At 36.2% G+C, this 21,349-nt stretch overlaps 2 protein-coding genes across 2 annotated transcripts; one reads left to right on the top strand and one right to left on the bottom strand.

The window, feature by feature from the left end:
• Positions 1 to 15,785: 15,785 nt before the first annotated feature.
• On the top strand, positions 15,786 to 18,195 carry hint3 (histidine triad nucleotide binding protein 3). Its single transcript, XM_026283679.1, has 5 exons — positions 15,786 to 15,955; positions 16,488 to 16,605; positions 16,789 to 16,858; positions 16,968 to 17,094; positions 17,478 to 18,195. The coding sequence occupies exons 1-5, from the start codon at positions 15,827 to 15,829 to the stop codon at positions 17,514 to 17,516; spliced, it is 483 nt and encodes a 160-aa protein (XP_026139464.1). The 5' UTR covers positions 15,786 to 15,826; the 3' UTR covers positions 17,517 to 18,195.
• A 1,134-nt stretch (positions 18,196 to 19,329) lies between these two features.
• On the bottom strand, positions 19,330 to 21,185 carry LOC113116814 (actin-binding Rho-activating protein). Its single transcript, XM_026285134.1, has 2 exons — positions 21,063 to 21,185; positions 19,330 to 20,016 (listed from the first exon to the last, which is right to left on the bottom strand). The coding sequence occupies exon 2, from the start codon at positions 19,968 to 19,970 to the stop codon at positions 19,497 to 19,499; it is 474 nt and encodes a 157-aa protein (XP_026140919.1). The 5' UTR covers positions 19,971 to 20,016; positions 21,063 to 21,185; the 3' UTR covers positions 19,330 to 19,496.
• Positions 21,186 to 21,349: the final 164 nt, after the last annotated feature.

Below are 21,349 nucleotides of genomic sequence, written 5' to 3'. Positions count from 1 at the left end.
AAACAAGTAGCAAGTGGATCTGCCAGTCATGGATCTTTCATGCAAAGAAGGTGTTTTTTTTTTGTTTTTTTTTGCACGATGCATTTAACAGTTAATGGCCAAATGTATTTTGTTTCACTGTTCACAGCTTTATATAAGTTCACAATGTTGTTGCAGATGAAATATAACAAAGATCACATTAACTATTTTTTTTTTGCAGGTAAGATAATTGATAATGAGTAACAACAATAACTCTGCTAACTGGCTGTCTTACTAAAATCTGCCATGTTTGTAGTTTTTTTGTGTGTGTTTGTAGTTCTAAACTGAATGGTACAAAGAGTAGAGGATTGTGGGCGATATCAGCTGTTAGAGTGTTTTCAGATCCATACTTCAAAACCTTCTGAAAATAGTGGATCATTCAGGGACTTTTGGAATATTTTGGATTTCGGATACAATCTTTCACTACTTTGATGTGGTTGGTAACATACAGTACACTCCCACTTTCTCCAACATACAGGTACAAACTCAACAGATACAATATTGAAGAGGACTTTAGTATTCATTCAGTTTATCTTTGGAATGTTGGACGTTTTAATATACAGGTATGATTCTAAAATAATTTAAAATTTCCACATATTAATTTATTAGGTACCAAAACATCTGACAGTATATTATTTCTTACTGATCACATGTAATTAAAAGTAACACTTACTGCACCTCCCATACAGTATCCTATAGAGAAAGCACTGTGTCCTCTGGGTTGCTTCATTTTCTCCATTAATTTGCACAACAGCTCTTTCATAATAGATATTTGTGCAATGACACGATGGCAAGCTGGGAAGAAAACTTAATGACATAAGTTATGTGAAAATGTAAATTGTATTCCATGCCCATGAGCAGCGGTAAATTAATTTCATTGAGGATGGCGAAGCTCTAGAACTTGTTGGCCCCTGCACATCCTTTTTCATAAGAAGCAGAGAACAGAGAATAATGTTATGCCGCAGCTGAATGAATAAGTTCGAATTTCCCAAAGGTGGACGTTGATGTTACAGAAAATGCCCTGTAATTAATGCACGGTCGTCAAGGAGCACAAAATGAAATTCTCATTAAGGTTCATTTTCTCACACTTACACTTAACACATCTAAGCACTGGAAGGCCACGGAGAAAAGCATAAGAGAGAGAGGTTCACAAGAGTGAAAAGTCAGGCCGGAGGGAAGCATGAGAAAAAGTAAAGAGCTTAAAAAAGAGCAGAGGGGTGAGAGACAAAACATACTTTGCAAATGCGAAGCAGGTGTCTCCCCTAAGTGTAACACAATGAGCGATCAGGAGTGAGTTAATTAGATTTACTCTCCATCTCTCCTCCTTACCTCTGTTTCATTCCATCCTGCAACAGACTCTCCATGGGAAAAGAAGGGGGGTGAACAGCTGTCAGATTTTTTTTTCTCTTCAGATGCGATCTAAACTTTGAAAAGGCGTTGAGCAGCCAGCGATTCTGAAGCGAAGAGCAGCAAAGATTAAGTCACCATCGCTGCAGATGTCACAATCAAAACCTGAATAATACACAATCTCTGCCACAATCTCTCGCCTCATAGACCAGCTTCCTGCTCTGCTTGTCTTTTCAGTGGCAGCAGCTCTCAGCAATTTTGTTCCATATGTGTGTGTGTGTGTGTGTGTGTGCAAGTGTGAAAAAGACCCCTGCAGCTGGTCCTCAGTATCCAAACTAATTTGTCCCAATCACGCTTTGGTTTTGGGAGTCCCCTTCCATTTATCTCTCTATACTTTCTCTCCGATCATACCGTCACTTGAAAGATCACTCATCTCTAAAAGATGCTTTACCACAATTCCTGTCTGATTTGCCACCATGTGGTCTATGTCTTGCCCACATCTGTCTTTGAAGTCTTAATTACAGACAAGAACAAGAAATCTCCCACAATGCCTTTAAACATTGTTCTACTGTAGTAGCAGTTTAAAACATTTATACTCTGTAAATATTTAAACAAAATAATTCTATTTAGTGGGATTTTGTTTATGGCAGACATGTAGCTTTTCACTTCACAAGATGTTAACTGATGGACTGGATTACTTGTGGATTATTATGATGTTTTTCGTCACCTGTTTGGACTCTCATTCTGACGGCACCCATTCATTGGGATCCATTGGTGAGCAAGTGATGTAATTCTCCAAATCTGAAGAAACAAACTCATCTACATCTTGGACAGACTGGGGATTCATTTTGGGGTCAACTATTCCTATATAATTTTTATACACACCCTCAGAATTACTTTAGAAGAATCATATGTATAGTATCTGTTAATTTAATGAATGTATTTTTGGCTGCTGATTATCAAGATTTCTTGATGGGTTACCAAACATTTTTAAATCCCCAAAGAGCTCAAAATCCTTTAAAATGTATGATATGAATCAGCTGTGCATTTCAGTGGTTATGACTTACTGCCAGGTTTCATTTAAACTGCTTCATGCATTCTTGGGTTCTATTTTAAAAGAATGTGTCATTCAGCATAAAGTGATGTATTATAAAGGAGAGAGAGAGAGAGAATTTTGTTGGGGTTTCATTTCTCAAAGATATTGTGTGGAAATGATCTTTTTGAGAAGTCTCCCTCTGCGTGCCTGTCAAGGTGTGTGTTTGTGTTTGTTCATACGTGTGTGCATGAGAATTTAAGGCTTTCGGGTTCTACAATCATTTGCACTCATCTGGGTTAAGTCATGAAAGCTTTGTGAGAAAACGTTTTGGATGTTACGAACACAAACCGAAAGATCAGTATTACCTTGAACAGGCACCCGTCATTTCCAAAATGAATATAAAATTCTATCAGTCTGTCTATGTATAGCCAACTACTGTTAACATAACAGTAATATAAATAGTAGGTTGGAATGTTTGCAGTTCCATCGCAACTCAATTGTCTCTCTCTCTGATCTTGATTGGAATGTTGAATTGTTTTTTTTTTTTTTTCATTATGTCACTTGCCCACAATTGCTCACCTCTGCTGTGAATGGGTGCCATCAGAATGAGAGTTCAAACAGCTGATTAAAAACATCACAATAATCCACAAGTAATCCACATGAAGAGATCCATTAATTAATGTCTTGTGAAGCAAAAACCTGCATGTTTGTAATAACAAATTAAAATCAAATCCCTCATTAGGTGTTTTTTTTTTACCCATGCATTTACCAGTGAAAAAGGCTTGTCTGAATCAGGAAAGAAATATGTTAAAGTTAAAGCACTGAAACTAAACACTATATGGATTATATGGATATTTTTCCCAATTAAAAAGTCTTAATGGATATAAACTTGAGTTGTGTGGATTATTGTGATGTTTTTATCAGCTGTTTGAACTCTCGTGATAGCATTGTCTACATTTGTCTGCGCTGTTTACATTTTTTGCAAATTTTTTTCATTTTTGGGTGAATTATTCTTTTAATATCATATAGGTGTAATTCTACAGTAGTTCTGTCCATGACTTCATGAGTCTGTCTCGTTAAAATGCACATTGCGTTCTAAAATCACCTTGGTAGAAGCTGAAATTACATTTGGAAAATTGCCCATAATCCTTAGCATTTTTACTTTCTGCAGATACTTACTTGATGATACTCAGATCTGCTGCAGCTGAGATTTGATCAGAGCATTATTGTATAGATCTTCATTAAATATCTCTCCTCGACAGATAACAACACATGTCTGGAGTTCTGTTGTATGGATGCTGCCAGAAAACAGCACACGATGGGCAGACACAGACCAGCCTTGGCTTCAGGCTCCAGCCAAAAATCTACCTCCTCTCAGCAGCCAACAGCTATCGTTTCCCTCATAAGTCTTCATTAAAGAATACCAGGGCCCTCAGCTCAATCACAAAGCTGAAGGTAATGCCAAGACAAATCCCTGAGACAATTAGCTCATGTCGTAAAATAACACACCACGTCATTGTAGTCTGAGAGGTTCAGGATGGGGAAGAGCTCCGTTGAAGAATCTGAAGATGTTTATAATAAGCCGTTCAGTCTTTTAGCGCTGATTCTCAAGCTGCTTTGGAGAAAATCCCAGCCGCTCTGCATGTTTTGCTTAATTTACCTCATTACTTCTTGTAGCTGATTAGTGAGTCCTTGATTAATGAACTTACTTAAGGGTGCTGATGCTTTCTTGGTAATTTGTGGAAAAACATGAGGGATAACTGGACTCTCTTCGCTCACAACATTTGCATTTCGCACCACTTTGTTGTTATGGCGACTCACTGCAGTAAGCTTACGATAAGAATAATGCATTGCATGTACGAAGGGCTATTGCTAGCGCTTTGTGAATACTGCTTATGCACCTACAGAGAGTTTGCTCAAGATGAATAATGAAGTGTTGTTTTCACACCGTCAGGGTTTAGGCATGGTAGACAGATCATTTGAAGGTTTTCCCCTGCATACCGTATGTTAACCAAACGGACAGACAGGTCATTTTTCGGTCCACTAGAGAGAGAGAAAGATGCGAAATTTCAGTCACAATTTATTTTAAGCCATTAACAAACCATTATCTATAACTTTTGCCTCAATAAACTATTAATTTGGTGCTAATTAATAGTTAATAAGGTAATTGCTAAGTCTAGGTATTGGGTAGGATTAGAGATGTTGAACATTGTCATGCAGAAAATGTGCTTTATAAGTACTAATAAACAACCAATATATAATAAATAGGCATGCTAATTAGCTACTAATTAATAATAGGAATTGGTCACTATACTAAAGTGTTACCATAATTCCTTTCATATATATATATATATATATATATATATATATAGATAGATAGATAGATATAGATATATATCAGCAGAATGATTTCTGAAGTAATGGCTGCTGACAATTCAGCTTTGCCATCACAGGAATTAATCAAATTTAAAAATATATATAAAACAGAAAATGGTGGTAATAATATTTCACAATTTTACTGTTTTACTTTATTTTTCGTACAAATAAGCAGAGCCTAGTGAGCATAAGAGACTTGAAAAACATTGGGGGAAAAACAGAAAATCCAAGTACCAGGTGAGACTGTACAACTATAAACACCACACACTGTCAGTCTGTTAAAATGGTTTGCTATATGGATGGGAAAATCCACTTTCAAGCCTCACTCGATGCCAAGAGTTGGGTGAGACTGATGCGTGTTAACATTCTGATGACAAGGAGAATCAAACAATACTCCAGCAGCCATCTGGGACAAGGCTCTGATGCTGAAGACATTTAATGTGCCGTATGTTAGCGCTCGCTCTCCGTCTGAGACTCTTGAGCAGGGTGTGGGATGCAGAGAACCTCACAAGTTCAACAATGTGGGCTGGAGATGGACGAGACTAAACAAGCAGAGTTGTGACATGTGATACATTCTTGAGATTAACTTTAGGTTTGGCCCCCATGTTGTATCTCTCTCTGGGACCGCGTCAGGTGACCAAGGAAAATAAGTTTCAAGATGCAACTTGCCTAAAAAAAGCCACTGTCTGTATGAATCACAATCTGTGGCTTACTATTTCTGATGCATGTTAGACAGGCATTTTGATGAGACACTAGAGCCATTATTCTCCATGCACAGTTTTAGACAAGAAGATCTGGTTTGGAACAGTAAGCTACCTCCTAGCAATGCCCTAACAACCAACCAGAACACCTAGCAACAGAGCAGCAACATGCTTTGATCTCTCAATAGTTCCAAACAACTCTGCGCTGTCAATGTGTTTGAATGCAGTTTCACTATATTTGCAGTCTATATTATACACACACACACACAAAAGTTATTTCTGATCCTTGAATCTGATTGGCTGATAAGAGTGTGATATTGCACTAATGACAGAGCTTCTCCAACCTTTTCACCATTTGTATCACTCCGCTTGCCATATTTCTCACAGCGAGTGTCGCAATGGATGCCCAAATCCACTAAAATGCCAAATAATATTGTTTTTGTCTCACAGAATGTTGTTTTTAGGTGATAATGTACATATTTAGACTTTAAATATACAGTTTTTAATTCCCTTATGAAAATTAACCATGGTTGTATTTAGTAGTAAAAGTGTAGTAACCATTTTTTTTTTGTGCCATTTTGATTACCATTTGTATAATTACAGTACTACAAATACCATGATTAAACTATGGTTAGTGTAGCAAAACCATTCTAATTTAGCTGTTATCGGAGCACTTAGTGCAGCAACTGATCCTGGTTCAGGGTGACTGTGTGTGTCTGTATGGTTGGTTATGCAGTAGGCACAGTGTGGCCTGACTGAACAGCAGACTGGTTATGCAGCAGATTTCAGGTGAAAGAATCAGGGGGGTTGTCAGGTGTGGGCTGCAGCACCCAGCAGAGCACCAGTGCCTAATGATGGCTCTTTTAATGAGTGCTGATACATGATGAATGCAGCCATATGGTCAGACAGCCTGCCGAAGTCAAGTGCACAATTTTCTTTTAGCATTTAGCAGAGGTAAAGAAGTGATCGCACGCGCATAGGTTTGTGAACAGTGGGGAGAGAATGTGACCTTCATCCACCCTGCAGAGAATCTGCATTTTAGCTGTTCTGATGAACCGTCATGATCTTTTCTTTACATTACCTACAAATTAGCGAGTGTTATGCAGCCTAATTAGCTTCTGAGTTACAGGTATGCTATTCACGTCTTTTCACTGCACTGCTGGATCATTTCCTGTAGAAAGCCCAGTAGTCACTGTGAAATGTAGGAGATAACAAATGGCTGACAATCCCATGAGGCATTAGTGAGGTATGGCAATACATGGAAGAAATTTCAGAATATGAGCGTCTGGGAGATTATATTATGAATCTGAAATGCATGATATTACTGCCTCAGTGCTTCAGAATAGTCAAATATTTGGCCACACATATTCAATCTTTATTTTACACATTATACATATAATTTTACATATTTTGGAATAATATTGAAGTCATCAAAATGATAATATAACACAAATGTAAGGATTGGGAAGTATGCAATGACCAAAAAATGTTAAATAGCTCATAACGATCTTTTTTTTTTTGGAGTTTTGTGGATTTTAGTTCATGCTTATTAGCTCTGAAGCCATCTATATGATAATTTTCTCCTAAAAATGTTCTCATTATACACGCAAGTAACTCTTGTTATTACAGATTTGAAATGCCCCCTATGATGAGAATCTCCCACCCCCTAATTCCACAGAATATCCAATCATGGTTCATGAATGTTATGGAACATAAAACTTATTGGCTATTTATGTAAAAAAAAAAAAAAGAAAATTACTAGCTTTTAGTATGTCCCACCCAAACTTCCTGTTTCAACAGGAAATACATCTACCCAGCAAAACTCCTCTATTTAACCCTTCAAAAAGTAAAAAAATTAAATTGCATCTATTTATTTATTGATAATTAAACCAAACAATTATTTTAAATAATTGTTTTAATTATACATTTTACTATTATTTTTAGCAAAGCTATTTTCTTTTTTTTTTTTTCATTTAGCCGCAATTTATATTTGTCTACAAAATGAATGTAAAATATTTTAAGCATAAGGTTTTTAACATTATAAGAAACATGAATTTGTGTACAAACTTTTGATTAGTGTAGGCCTAGTATTCAGCACATAGACTCCAGAAGAATGCCATTGGATACTTCAGTATGGCTCTTTATCAGTTTGCAGCTTGTGCAGTGTTGTTTAAAGACCGATTTGTTCACTCAGACGCGAGTGACTGAATTAGCACATCGACGATTAGCGGTCACGTCACATGGGTAACGGTTTACCTTTTTCATCCAATTTGTGATTGATTCCTAAATTACCGATCTGATCAAATTACTCAGCTAGCTGCGCATGTTTAACGCCACTCTGCTCCAACAAATTGATAACAGAGAAAAGACAGACAGCGAGTTTGTAGGGAAGAGAGCCTGAAGTCTAATTAGGGCAAAGCCTCTCTATGCTATAATTACGCAAATAACTGAGCAGAGTCACTCATATTTCAAATTCTTACCCGCTCGTTTCAATTCAGTGCAGCCACTGAATGCAAATTAAAGTCTGGTATTGCAAAGTCAATGCTTGCCATTGTTGTATGTATCATGCATCTGTATTTTTACATGCTTTTTTCGTGCTTTATAATTTTTTATTCCTCCCGTGGCAGAGACAAGCGTCCATAGGAATGTGTTTCTTAACTTGTTTTCTTTCCATCCTCACGGAGACCTCGTTTAAATACCGCACCGAGCGTTTGGTTCCGTTAAAACCGCCATGTCCTCCCGCATTCGTAAAACTAAATAGCATTTCAATCTGATCTTTGCTATCCTCCATCATCTCTCCATGCCCCTCTCAAATCTCCCAGAAATCCTGTTTAGTCAGGCTGTGTGTGTTTCTGTGAAGTGCGTGTGTATGTGTGCGTGCGTTCAGAGATAGAAAGAGGTAAAGAGTTCGAGCGACAAAATTAGAGAGCGAGCAAGAGTCTGCATGCAAAAGAGAAAGTCATTCAGCTGTATCAAAGTAGCTGGGGCCATATGCTATTCTTTCTCCAGTTTCCCAGCATGCTTGCTCAAGTCCTCGCCACTTCAGGGAGAGACACATACTTAGGGGATGTGAACGGAGTCGCATTGTCCTCTTGCACCAGATGTTATCACGCTCACTAATTGGCTCAGCAAAAACAAAACAAGAGGCCGGAATGCCCCGGCCCACAGGAGCAGTACACAGCCTTCAGCCCAAAGCACCAATAAAGATCATACAGACCTCACTGACAATTAGCAGTCAAGACATACCACTTCCTCCGGCTCTGCCTGTTCCGACACAACATGTCAGGGGTTTTTTATTATTCGTGGTGAAGCTGTAATACAAAAAAGCATGAATAGTCTTCAAACAAGCCTTCGCTTTCCTCAAGCGGTTGGCAATGCCGATACGAGTGGCTGAACCGAGCTCGGTTTTCAACATGGTGGATTTCCCCACTGTCCTCAGGTTTCTTGTTATTGTAACAATTAAGGTGTTTCAGGAGCCATCCTGTGCAGACACAACTGCTAGAGCCATTAGCCGATTTTACAGCTGAAAAACAGAGAGAAGGAGAGAGGAAAGTATAAACCATCCTGCTGGAATCCTTAAAAAAATGACAGTTTGTAATAATTAATTTTTAGTCAAGCTATGATCATATATGTCTATCTATACAATTTTTTTATTATTAATATTTTTATTCAACAAGGATGCATAAAATGTATTAAATGTGACAGTAAACAACTTAAAGTTATTTCATTTAAAATAAATGTTGTTATTTTAAACTTTATGTTCACTGAAAAATCTTGAAAAAAAAAAATATCACAGTTTCCACAAAAATAATTAGCAGCACAAATGTTTACGACATTGATAAGAAATATTTCTTGAGTGCCAAATAAGCATATTAGAAAAGTTTCTGAAGGTTCATGTGACAATGAGACTGGAGTAATGATGCTGCAAATTCAGCTTTACTATCAAAGGAATAAAATACATTTAAACAGCTGTTTTAAATTGTAATAGTATTTGAATATTATACTTTTGACTTTATTTTTGGATCAAATAAATACAGCCTTGCCAACAATGGTGAACTCAAGATGTTAAATAGTAATTATTTATATATTTACTAAAGTCATCATAGGGCAGACTAATAAAAAAAAAAATGGTATGGTTTTTATTTTAGGTATATTTTATCTTTTTTCATGAAACTCATATTAGTTCAGACTAATTATAAAATATAAATATGCAATTTAAATATTAAAAATTACACCATTTTGACACTTAGGTTACCCATCAACTAATGATTTATTTGATAACCAACCACAATCAGTCACTATTTTAGCACACTCTCATTCAGTCTGGCTCCATTCTCATATCTAATGGCCACTTTTCAGCGTCCAGTAAGTTCCTATTGATTAAAATCAAGCCCTGCCCTACATTTCTCTTATTCAATACTCTATTTTACTCATAAATGTGGCACATTATGGAATTAAAGTACTATTCACATACTTACTATTTACGATACACCTTTGTTGTGTTCCTGAAAGTTGTGTTCTCTGGTTTCATGTCATGTTCTAGTAGTGCTGCCCCTCTAAGTGGCTACAGATGTCGTGTGTGTGTGAGATCCAGGCCTGGCACTGTTAGCCTGGTGTAAGAATGGTCCAGGTCTATTTCAAGGGGATTCACTCTGATTGAGAATTTCAATGTGATCTGAGATAACCTTGAACGGTGTGAAGAGAAGCAGCACTCTATATGTCTTACATCATTCTTGGTGCTGTTCCACAGCCTGTGAACTTGGTAAACTAATTTTACTCTGTGCGATCCTGCAGCATAACCAAAAGTTATTGAACAAACTGCTTTGCATATAAACATGCTCATCGGTCTTCATACAGCAGACATAATAAATGCGTATGTGTTCAATTTATTTTCATCTAAGGTTATGTTTGTGAGGTGCGATATGACTGTATCATCCTGAATCCTGGATATTACTCTCAAAACAAAACATTTTTGTCTGCATCCATTTAATTTGTCACAGTTTCTACTCAAGTTTCACAATTTTCTACATCTGTAATTAAATTCAAAGGGGTCGAAACGCATAATAAACTCAACACTGCAGGTTGTAATTTTAAGGCATCTGAATTCAAAGCTGTAAACGCATTTTCAGTTGTGTTGTGTTAAAATCTTTAGCAGAAGAAATTACGTGTTAATCATTCCCAGTGAGTTTAGGTAATTTAGGCTTTATGTACAATGAGGGCAGGAATTTCTTCTGTAGTGCTCGTATTTCATGAAAATCCCAATTAAACTGGGAAAGAGTAACAGTTTTTAATTACAATTCTAGATAAGAGGCTTTTCTTTCATCGCAATAGTGTTGGAATAACTCCAAGTCAATATTATGCATTCAAGATACTGCTCTACTTTTTAAGAATTTCAATTTTAAGGGTTTGGTATCATTCTCTTCTCTGTGCTGGGAACTCAACTGGGGCTGTTGGTACAGAAAAGTTGAATTCTGTCAGTCTCCTGTCGCTTTATGATAGATTGCCCTTTGCGAATGAAAATACAGTCATGCATGATAAGTAAGGCTGATATCTGGCCATGTGACTGAAATCCATAGCCTATAAATGGCCATATTTCAAATCTATGAGGCAGACCACAGGGTTTTCCCCTGCTGGTAGATACACAATTCTGCAGGCAAAATGCTTCTGTGTTTTTTTTTTTTTTTTGTTGTTGTTGTTGTTGTTTGTTTGTTTTTTTATTTATTTATTTCGGTTATTAGATCCAAAGTATAACTGAATAAAGAATAAATGAATAAAGACCGCACAAGTTAATCGCATCATTACAGTTGAGATGAGCAGGGAATGCTAACCGATTCACTTTCTCCACGTGATTTACAAGTGAGAGTCAAACACATTTATGACCCAGACTTTATGACAGACAGACAGACGTCATCATATTATATCATGGATGTCAGCAGCTGTCAGTCATTATTACTAGGCAAATATAACTGGCAATCGACCAATCAAAATAGAGCAATGAATTAGAGAGTGTTTAAACTGTAGTTCGTTCTTTTGGCTCAGACTAAAAAGGAAAATAATAATTAGTTGTCATTTTTAACACTGAACCTAAAGATACAAAACAAAAGGCTTAAGAAAACATACACAACCTGATTGGACAGCTTTTATGACATTTGTTTTGCAAACTTACAGTACATCCAAACTGCGGTTTGCACTGAAGGAACTTGTGGTGTACACTCACTAGAGCTTTTCAGATGCGTCAAGGAGTCAAAACAGCAACACGAGTTTCTCCATTGTGTTCAAAAAGATCTGCTAATCGATGCCTGTACCGAACTATAACATCCAAGTGAAGAACCAGCTATGCTAGAGCATTCTGTCCATTTAAGGGTCACATTTTATGACATCATGTCCTGTTTTTGTACACTTTGATACAGGGGTCAGATCTCCATTTGTGCAACTGAGGAATTCCTGCAACTGTTTTGTCTCCTTTATACATTAATATAAGAAATCCAATATCCAATCCAACAGATATCCAATGAGTGCATTTAGCCCAGCACACAGCATTATTTTGGATGTTTGGAAAGGTCACCAATTATACATCAAAAAAAGTTGGGCAGTCATGTTGTTACCGTATCCTTATGCCTTTTTTTTTTCATCTTTTTTGGTTTGATGTAAAATAAGACAGTGTGAATGCTAAGTGACCCAAGACTAAAACCATCAAGAGAACTGAACTACAAGTGTGAACACAACCTTAGTCAAACAAGTGGTCTTGGACCCACATTTTGCACCAAGGAATGGTGCAGTGTTCACCGCAGAGACCTCATAGAACTCGAACCACAGTTTCTTTAAATCGAACCAAAACTACCAAATGTGTACACCCCCTATTTCAAGGGAAAACACAGATTCTGAAGGAAAGAGGAGAGCAAAATAAACACCAGGTGCACTGCAAACCCACAGTAAATGGATTGTGCAGAAAGGTACAAGAATGAAGGAGAGAATGTCTAGAGAGTGACAGACAGTTGAGTAAACAGAGAGTTTCACGGTACCTGCTCTTTTAGTTACGCTAATATTATCATGATGCGTCTGGTTAAAAGTAGACACTGATGAGACTACTTGCAAGAATTTACCATCAACAGTGCATTAATATATGAGACATGTAACTATAGTTCATGCATTAATATCTACTTCCACAATGCGCTGCTGTTGCTGCTTAAAAGTATTTTGTGATCTAGTTCAGTACATCTACCATGGTTTATCTGACTCGCATACTTGAAGTGAATTAGAAGTGCAGATGTCTGAAAAGAAGGAACATGATGAAACAGCTGAGAGTAAAACACTGCTCACCCTTCAAAGGATGTGTTGAAGGATGTCATTACACTGCCTCCTGCTGGAAGAATGTGGAAATACTGACCTAACTCAACCTTGGGTCATTTTATTTATTTATTTATCAAGTGTCAGGTTAATGTGCAGAGACTAGAGTAAATAAGCCATTTGTTAATTTGGTAATTCGTTTAAAAACACTGAAGCTATCAGCATAATACCTAGAGAAAGTGTCATGTTTGCAGTTGCTAAGCTGGTGCATGATCACCTGGGAATACGGGATTCTGCCATCTTTGTTTGGCACCACAAGAATAAAATAATAAAAAAAATAGGCTTCCAAAAAATCTTTTGAGTTAAGTTTTAAGAGTTTGGGGCTGTTTGGAATTACAGTACCAATTAAAGCTGAAAGTCAGCTTGAAATAAAATATGACCCTGTTTACTTTGCAGTGGAGCTGTGAATAAATTCTCACCAATCCATTCATTTAATCAGTAACAGTAATAATGAAATGTTATTACAATCAATTATTAAAATTGCAATTTTCTATTTAAAAATGAACTTCAGCGGCCTTTAGTAACATTTTGTAACTTTATAAATGTCTTTCTTTTTAATCAACTTAATCCATCCTAAAATTATTAAATTATTTTAAAAAATAGTTGAAACCCAAACTTTTAAACCATGTGCACACATACAATATAATAAAGAGATAAAGTTAGTCATAAGGTTTGTTTTAGCAAACTTACATGTACTTTATATTTCGTTTAACATCTTGTTTCCCTCACAATGTGTGACAGTACAAAAGTAAAAGTTTGCAAACATCAATTCACAGTGACTTTAAATATCAGCAGAAACGAGCTGAAAAGTCAAAAGAAGCAGATTACATTTCTCTTAATACTGCCTCTTAACCTTTCAACCATGTTGTCTGTAAAGGCATAGCCATTTAATTTCATAAGAAATACACAGGCTAATTTCAGATTCACAAAGCCAAGTGTGACGGTGACCAGTGGCAATGGCAATGGTCTCAGCGGGACGTATGGAATGAAAGAGGAAGTTGGAAGTAGGGCAGAACATGATTAAAGAAGCTGACTATTTTCCCTTCATGTAGCTCTCTCTCTCTCTCCAGAGATTCATGAGTTGCAGTTATCGCCATCCCCCAACTTCCTCCATTTTAATCAACAGGATCTATTTACAAAGCCGATGCCTCATGAATAATTCTACAACCTCTTCAGGACAAAACATTGACTTCCTCAATGCTGGAGTTGATATTTTGGTCATGAATCATTTAGAGACGCATGAGATCCGTTGTTTGTTGCTAGTGCTTAACTTCATATTTTTCCAGTTATTTCTAAGGCGTTTGTATTTTCCATTCACATCACGATCATCTTCTATGTCCCACATTCACTAGTCCTTTCTCTCTCTCTCTCTCTCTCTCTCTCTCTCTCTCTCTCTTACAATCCTTTGCATTCCTACAATACCACAGCAGAATGTAATTGCATACAGTCATGTTCTGGCACATTATTTATCATATGGAGCCGCAGAACAAGAGATAACATAATAGCTCTGGCCAGCTAACAACCTCCAATACAGTGGCTGCAAATTGCTGATTGTCACATAAATTATTTTCGTAATATAAATAGGGGAGGGTGTACAAGGACAGTAAATTTGATGTCTTGAGTCATTATTATTTTTGTAATTTGTAATAATGAATCTCTGGATTGTTGGGAGTGCAAATGAGCTCTTAATTTAGAGACTAAACATGAACATGCATTTTAATGACATCATTTGCATACATTAAGGCGGTAAATGTGGCATCCTGACATATTGGAGTGTTTGGGATTAATTGCTAAGTTGACCCGCTAAACAGAGCAGTTTAACATAGTGTGTTGTCACTCACTTATCCTTTCTGCCTCTCTTGATTAGTAACCTTTAACCAATCGGGAGCTCCGTCTGAGTGATTCTGCAGGGGGATTTTGCTCAAATTCTGCTGCGCTGGATGCTTGCACACAATAAAATAGTATTCCTTATAGACATAGGAGGTTACAAATAAAGAATAACACAGCTTTGTCTTATTCACTGCTGTTTGAGATGCTCAACTAATTTAATTCAAACGGGGCTTGAAGATATATCATTTAAAGCAGAGACCCAACCCAGAGGTCGTGACCCACTCTATAGGGGTCACTAAAAATTTTGAAGGGGTTGCCAAGCTTATTCTACTTTGAGGGCTACAAGTACGGATTAAATAGTTACTACGTTGTTATATTTTAAATATCATTAAATTAGGTTTAAAATTTAGGTTTTAGTGTTGTGTTTATACAAAATATAAGAACAAGAAAGATCATGCAATTATTATTATTAGAATTAGATTATTAGACTATTAGAATTTCAAAATCTTAATCAATTTCATTAAAAATCTGGACTTCTATATGCCTAAATGAAGTAACAGGAAATATAGCGCATCAAATATATATTATATATAACATTATATCATGGAAAATGTTACAACAAGATGACAAAATGTGCTGTAAGACATGCCTGTAGTTTTGTAAAAATATATTAATAATTTTTATTTTGTATACATCTTTCATTTCTTGCTGAATAAATTCAAGAACAGTTTATATTGTATTTATAGTATGCTCTGCCACTGTCATTTTACCTTGCTCAAAGTTGTTATTGTTAAAAACAATATTTCAAATATAATAATATATTTTGTGTATAATATTGGATTAAAATATATATAAAAAAAATAACAATTAAGCTAATAATAAATATAAAATATAAATAAAAAATATTTATTTATTAATATATTAATAAATTGATAAGGATTTAGTTCAAAGGCCATATAAAATGCAACCATTTATTCTCGAGAAAAACTTGTCTTAATAATATAACACATCATTTTGGAGCTTTAGACATTAACTCGGGTTATCTCACAAAGGGATCATCGTATTTGTGTTTTCTTGGCTTTAAAATCCCCGGACTCAGAGGACTTATATGTTGAAACGACGTCACTCGTGTTCGTGATGATGTAATTAGCGCCGACTTCACGTTTTGAAGATGGCAGCCGCCATAAACACACCGACACCTGAGATCGGTACAACGAACCAGACTGATGATGGATATGATAAAAAATGCATTTTCTGTAAAATCGTGAAGGGAGAAATGGGAACTGAGCTTCTCCACAACGTGAGTGTACTGTCAGTGCTTTGAGATATAGGAAGCGCGAAAGAGGCTAAAGATCACAATACACGACAATACATCTTTCATAAAATCAAGATTTAACGTTACCTATAGAGTAATGGAACGACGTGTCCTAACATATACCAGAGTATTTCCTTTTCTCCTTGCAAAATGTCGTCACTGTAATGTTGTTTGATTAAAAAGGTAATGCGACGATTGCTTGGCCATTGTCATCATAAAGAAAGCAAGAGTTATGTATTTTGAAAAGAAAATATTTGATAAATTAATTTAAATTATGCTTCACAATAGGAACATTGACTCTTCATGATTAAGTCACACTTATTGCACAATTTTCGATTTATTTAAACGCGTTTAAAAGTCCTGTCACAGTGCATGTAAAAAAGGAAACCAAAAGTTCTAATGTATAAATGAAGCACAATGTAAAAGCACAGATGTAACACAGATTAATTAGAATAATTATTGTAATTGTCATTAGTTTTATTATTATTTATAACCCTTTAAAACTCTGTTTTTTCAGGATGGAACTGTGTCCTGCTTCAGAGATATCCACCCCGGAGCTCCTCATCACTATCTGGTTATACCAAATAAACATGTGGGCAATTGTAAATCTCTCGGCAAAGAGCATGTGCCATTAGGTAACACGCTGACTGGTGTAAATGTTTAGACATTTTTTGACAGTAGCTACTCTACAGGAGCCTTTCTACAGTAACAATCTGAAATAATGAGTCAGATTTAATGTGTACAAGTAGTCAGACTTCTCGGCTTAGTTACGCATAGCATGCTTTACTAAGAAGTCATCTGTGCAAACTCTATTTTAGTGGAGAAGTTGGTGGAGACGGGGAAAGAGATACTTCAGAAGAACGATGTGACTGATTTAAATGATGTTAGGTAATGAAAACCATCTGCCACTTACACAGAAATCAAGTTCTTGTTTATGAAGCATGCAGAGCGTTGTGAATTATATTCCGATGCATCACATGCCAATTATTTTTCCAAGGTTTGGGTTCCACTGGCCTCCATTCTCTTCTGTCACACATCTGCATCTCCATGTCCTCGCACCAGTCAGTCAGATGGGCTTCATGTCCCGCTTGATCTACAGGCTGGACTCGTATTGGTTCGTAACGGTAAGCAATCAAATGAATAAACCAACAATACGATCCACTGTTCACTATAATTTGGTTCACAACTAAATTAAATCCACTAAAACTAATAATCATTTTCCCTTGGAGCGGGTTATTGATGCATTAACAAACAAAATGTTTTCTGAGCGTAGCAAGACATTGGCAGTTATTACGTCTGTTGAATGAGACCTTTGTCATGTAATTGGAACAAGCAAATTGCATTAAAGCAGGGAGAATGAAAACCTTTGTTTGTTTTTGACAGCTCAAATGGATCTGTGTGGAGAAATGTTTTAGTCCTACCGATTCTACTACTACAAATGTTTTAAGTAGTAGGATTTTTGATTTGCAGATGTATAGCTAACCCCTGTAATGTCTTTATTTTGCAGGCCGACCAGTTAATCCAAAGGCTGAACTCTATGAGCTAAATGTAAAGGAAGTTCGAGGAACTCAAAATACATTCATGTTTGAGATGCCCAGAGCCACGTTACTCATAATAACAGTCCTAATCAATATGTTTGTGATGACAAAGTTCACAGACATGTCCCTCAGGGCTGTAATACTCATAACGCGGTGTTTTCTGTTAGTTATATCATCAGCCAGACAGGCTAATCAAATTTGAAGCTACAAGACTGCAGCTACTTTTCAATTGCTCTGGGGGAGGGGGGTGGGGTAGCATGCCGAATAGTAATGACATTGATAAATTTGACAGAATCATTAATCTTTTACAAAGAACAGTCGGGATTCTTCCAGTTGTAATATGATTTTTAAGGATACAGAGCTGTGACAAGGAGTTTTTAAATATGAATGAGCTAAAAATGGTAATTAATCTTAATAATTAGCTTTGACCTTTTAACCTCGCACTAGCTGAATGATTTTGGCATCAGAATTCATGGCATGGTTTTTGTTATTCTATACTGCAAGACTGATGTAGTATAGAGCAGTTATTTTCTTCCTTCATATGACACTAAAGGAAGTTTATTATTAACTCCGTTTATGCCAGGACAGAGATTATACTATATTGCCTCCGGTGTATTTAATTATTGGGTGGTGTAAGGTTGTATGATATGTATAAGAATGTAAACAAAATAAATGATATCCTGCATATGTGTTATCTGCTTTTTAACAGTTTAATTGTCACATCATCTTCACTGTAAATACATATTTTATCTTAAATATATTTAGAATAAATTCAAAGCAATTCAATACAGAAAAGTTTAAATGTATTTTCCAGGCAATACTTGTAATTTTCTTGCAAGTGATTAAAAAAAAAAAAATTTGCAAGCTTTCAATAGGAAAACATTGTGTGCCTTAACACTGCATCAAAGTGATGGCATATGAATGTGATTATGATTTGAGAATATGGCTTGTCAAGACTACAATGCACTGTTATTGTTCACTTGAAGGTAAATGGGTGTAATTTCTAAGGATAAATCATTGTGCAGTGATATTAAAAGAATAATGTTGTCTGTATGTTGCCCTGCTGAAAAAGAAAAAAAAAACTGCTTAAAGGAATAGTTCACCTAAAATGAAAGATTACTCACCCTCAGGCCATTATCATTATGTCACTTGCTCATTAATGTTTCCCCTGCAGTGAATGGGTGCCGTCAGAATGAGAGAAAAAAAACATCAATATAATTCACGAATAATCAACACGACTCCAGTCCATCAATTAACATCTTATGAAGTGAAAAACTCATTCTGACGGCACCCATTCACTTCAAAGGATTTGTCAGTGAACAAGTGATGTAACACTACATTTCTCCAAATGTGTCCTGTTGAAGAAACAAACTAATCTATATCTTGGATGGCCTGAGCAAAATTTAATTTTTAGGTTAACTATTTCTTTAAAGTACCTCTAAAACCAGTAAAGTTGACCAACTAAGACCAGCGAACCATTTTCAGACTGGTTTATGTTATTTCTAAGTGAAAAGTGTAAGTGTTGTGGCTCTGTTTTTTAGCAGCCCCCAAAGCAACATTGACTTATCAAATGGTATGAGAGGAGCAGGGCTATCTATCTGGTTGACCAATGACAGACAAGACCGTTCTGAATCCTGTTTGAAATCATTATTTTGTCGTACTTTAAAAAAAAAAAACAGAATATACCAGTTTGCTACATTTAACCCTCTGGAGTCGACTAACGTGGATACACATTTTGTGGCATAATCTGATAATGCTGAAAAGAACTTCAATTACACTTTCAGTTTTGATCGTACAGATAAGAGCAATATATCACTTGAATCTGTAAAGGCTACTTTTATTTGTATACACTCCTAATGTTACAATACACTCATTAGCATAAGTTTCTTTGGCCGACAACTGACTCTCTTAACCCATGTTCAAGTACAACGGATCTCTATGAAGCAATTGTGGACAGGCAGGCACATGGTGTCCAGCACTACTGTAAATCACTGTAACAAGGTGATGAGCACTCCATCATCTCTCCCCTGCCACAGCATCTCTCCTTCAAAGTTCAGCAGCCCTTGCTTACGTGCTCGCAGCAGAACTCCCACTAGTTTATTAGAGATATTGACGTATCTCTCAAACAGCGTCCCGAACTGCACAGACACCCTGCTGTCGTCCCCGCTCGCGCCGATCTCTCTGATGACCTGGCAGAGCTCTGTGACCTCTCTGCTGATGTGAGAGTTGGCGTCTTTTCCTCTCTGCTCTGTTTTAGAGCCCTCTAAGGGCCTGCCGTAGCCCTCCTGTCCACGCTGGATCTGCGGGGGAGTCACCTTGCCATTGCTGAAGGGATTGTGTTTCTGATACTCGCAGTGGTCGTTGGACCATTTCTGCCAGTTCTCTGTCAGACCTTTGACGGATACGGTGCAGGTCTCCGCCCTGTCGTCTTTAGGCTGCCCAGGTGCTTCGTCTGTCTCCATGGTGACCTTTGTCTCACAGGACGGCTTTAGTTTTCAGCATGTTTCACTGTTGGCACAACACAGCCTGCGAGTGAGAATATTGCATGTCGTACAGCCTTTAAATAACTTAAAGCCTCATGAAGTCTACAAGTAAGACTGACCCAGTGTAATCCATTCTAGCGGGGCACAAGCTAAACTACATCATATAGATAGTTTCTAGGAAAATAATTTCCAGGTTATCATTAACTAAAACTATAAAACTCTCTTTGTCAACTGAAATAAAACTTTAATAAAATAAAATATAAACATAAGATGAAACTAAATGAAAGTTAGAAATGTTGCCATCGTCAGTTAAATGAAATAAGTTGAAGCACTACAATTACCAACTGGAAATAAAAACTAAAACTGAAATATAAATAAATGAATACTAAACTGTAAAAATTACATATAAATAATACTAATAAAACACTGTTACAGGATTATAAAAATGGACAAAATAAATATTTGTTGTTGTGTATTTAAGGTTTCACACTGATTATGGTCAAATTTTGGAAATTATCCTTAATAATAAAAAAATATGATCAGGAGAAATGTAGCTAATAATTTCAATTCACATTTTTTATAGGTGACATATACAAATACTGATTTTTATATTCAACTACATGTTTTAATAATAAGAACTCTTTCTTGAAATATTCAAAATTCATACTGATATTGAAATATTTACAATTATTTTGAATTATATTTACTATATTATTAAAATTGCGTGTAATGCAGCTTCTTTTAATTGTATTATTCTAATAATTCATCTTCGAATTTAAAGTACAGTTCTATATTAATCAACCTCAGTCCCAGTTATTCTCAATAATAATTCAGTCTCAGAATACAGAACGATTGGGTTGCAAAGCCTGCTTGAAATGGCACTACATGTACAGTATATACAATACACATACACAACTATCCTGTATATGAAACTACAGAACACTGTAGCTTATAATCTTATCAGTGACAGTCTATGACAGCTTAGTTTAACTATGTAATCAACTTTATAAAGATTTACTTAACATTGAAATATATGCATCACACGTTAGGTGTATTATAATAAAACCTTACCGCCTTTGTTTGCCTTCTTGAGGACGGTTGTCATGTTGTAACACCGATGGAAGTTGGATACATTACAAGTTGAGCAGTAGCTACTTTTCTGAGCTCTTGTGAAAGTGATTGACGTGTAAACCAACCAATCAGAGCACGAGAATCATGTCGCTGTACGAAATGATGAACCAATGATTAGGGAGATTTTGGCCTCTTAAGAACTTAATGAGCATGTAGATAAGATTAAAATATATCATCAGGTGACACGAAATCTTTTCCATTTTCAAAAAGGACTATATATATCAAAT

This window comes from Carassius auratus, chromosome 16 (assembly GCF_003368295.1).
Source record: "Carassius auratus strain Wakin chromosome 16, ASM336829v1, whole genome shotgun sequence".
Classification (NCBI taxonomy): Eukaryota; Metazoa; Chordata; class Actinopteri; order Cypriniformes; family Cyprinidae; genus Carassius; species Carassius auratus.
This window is presented reverse-complemented; position numbering and strand designations above follow the sequence as displayed.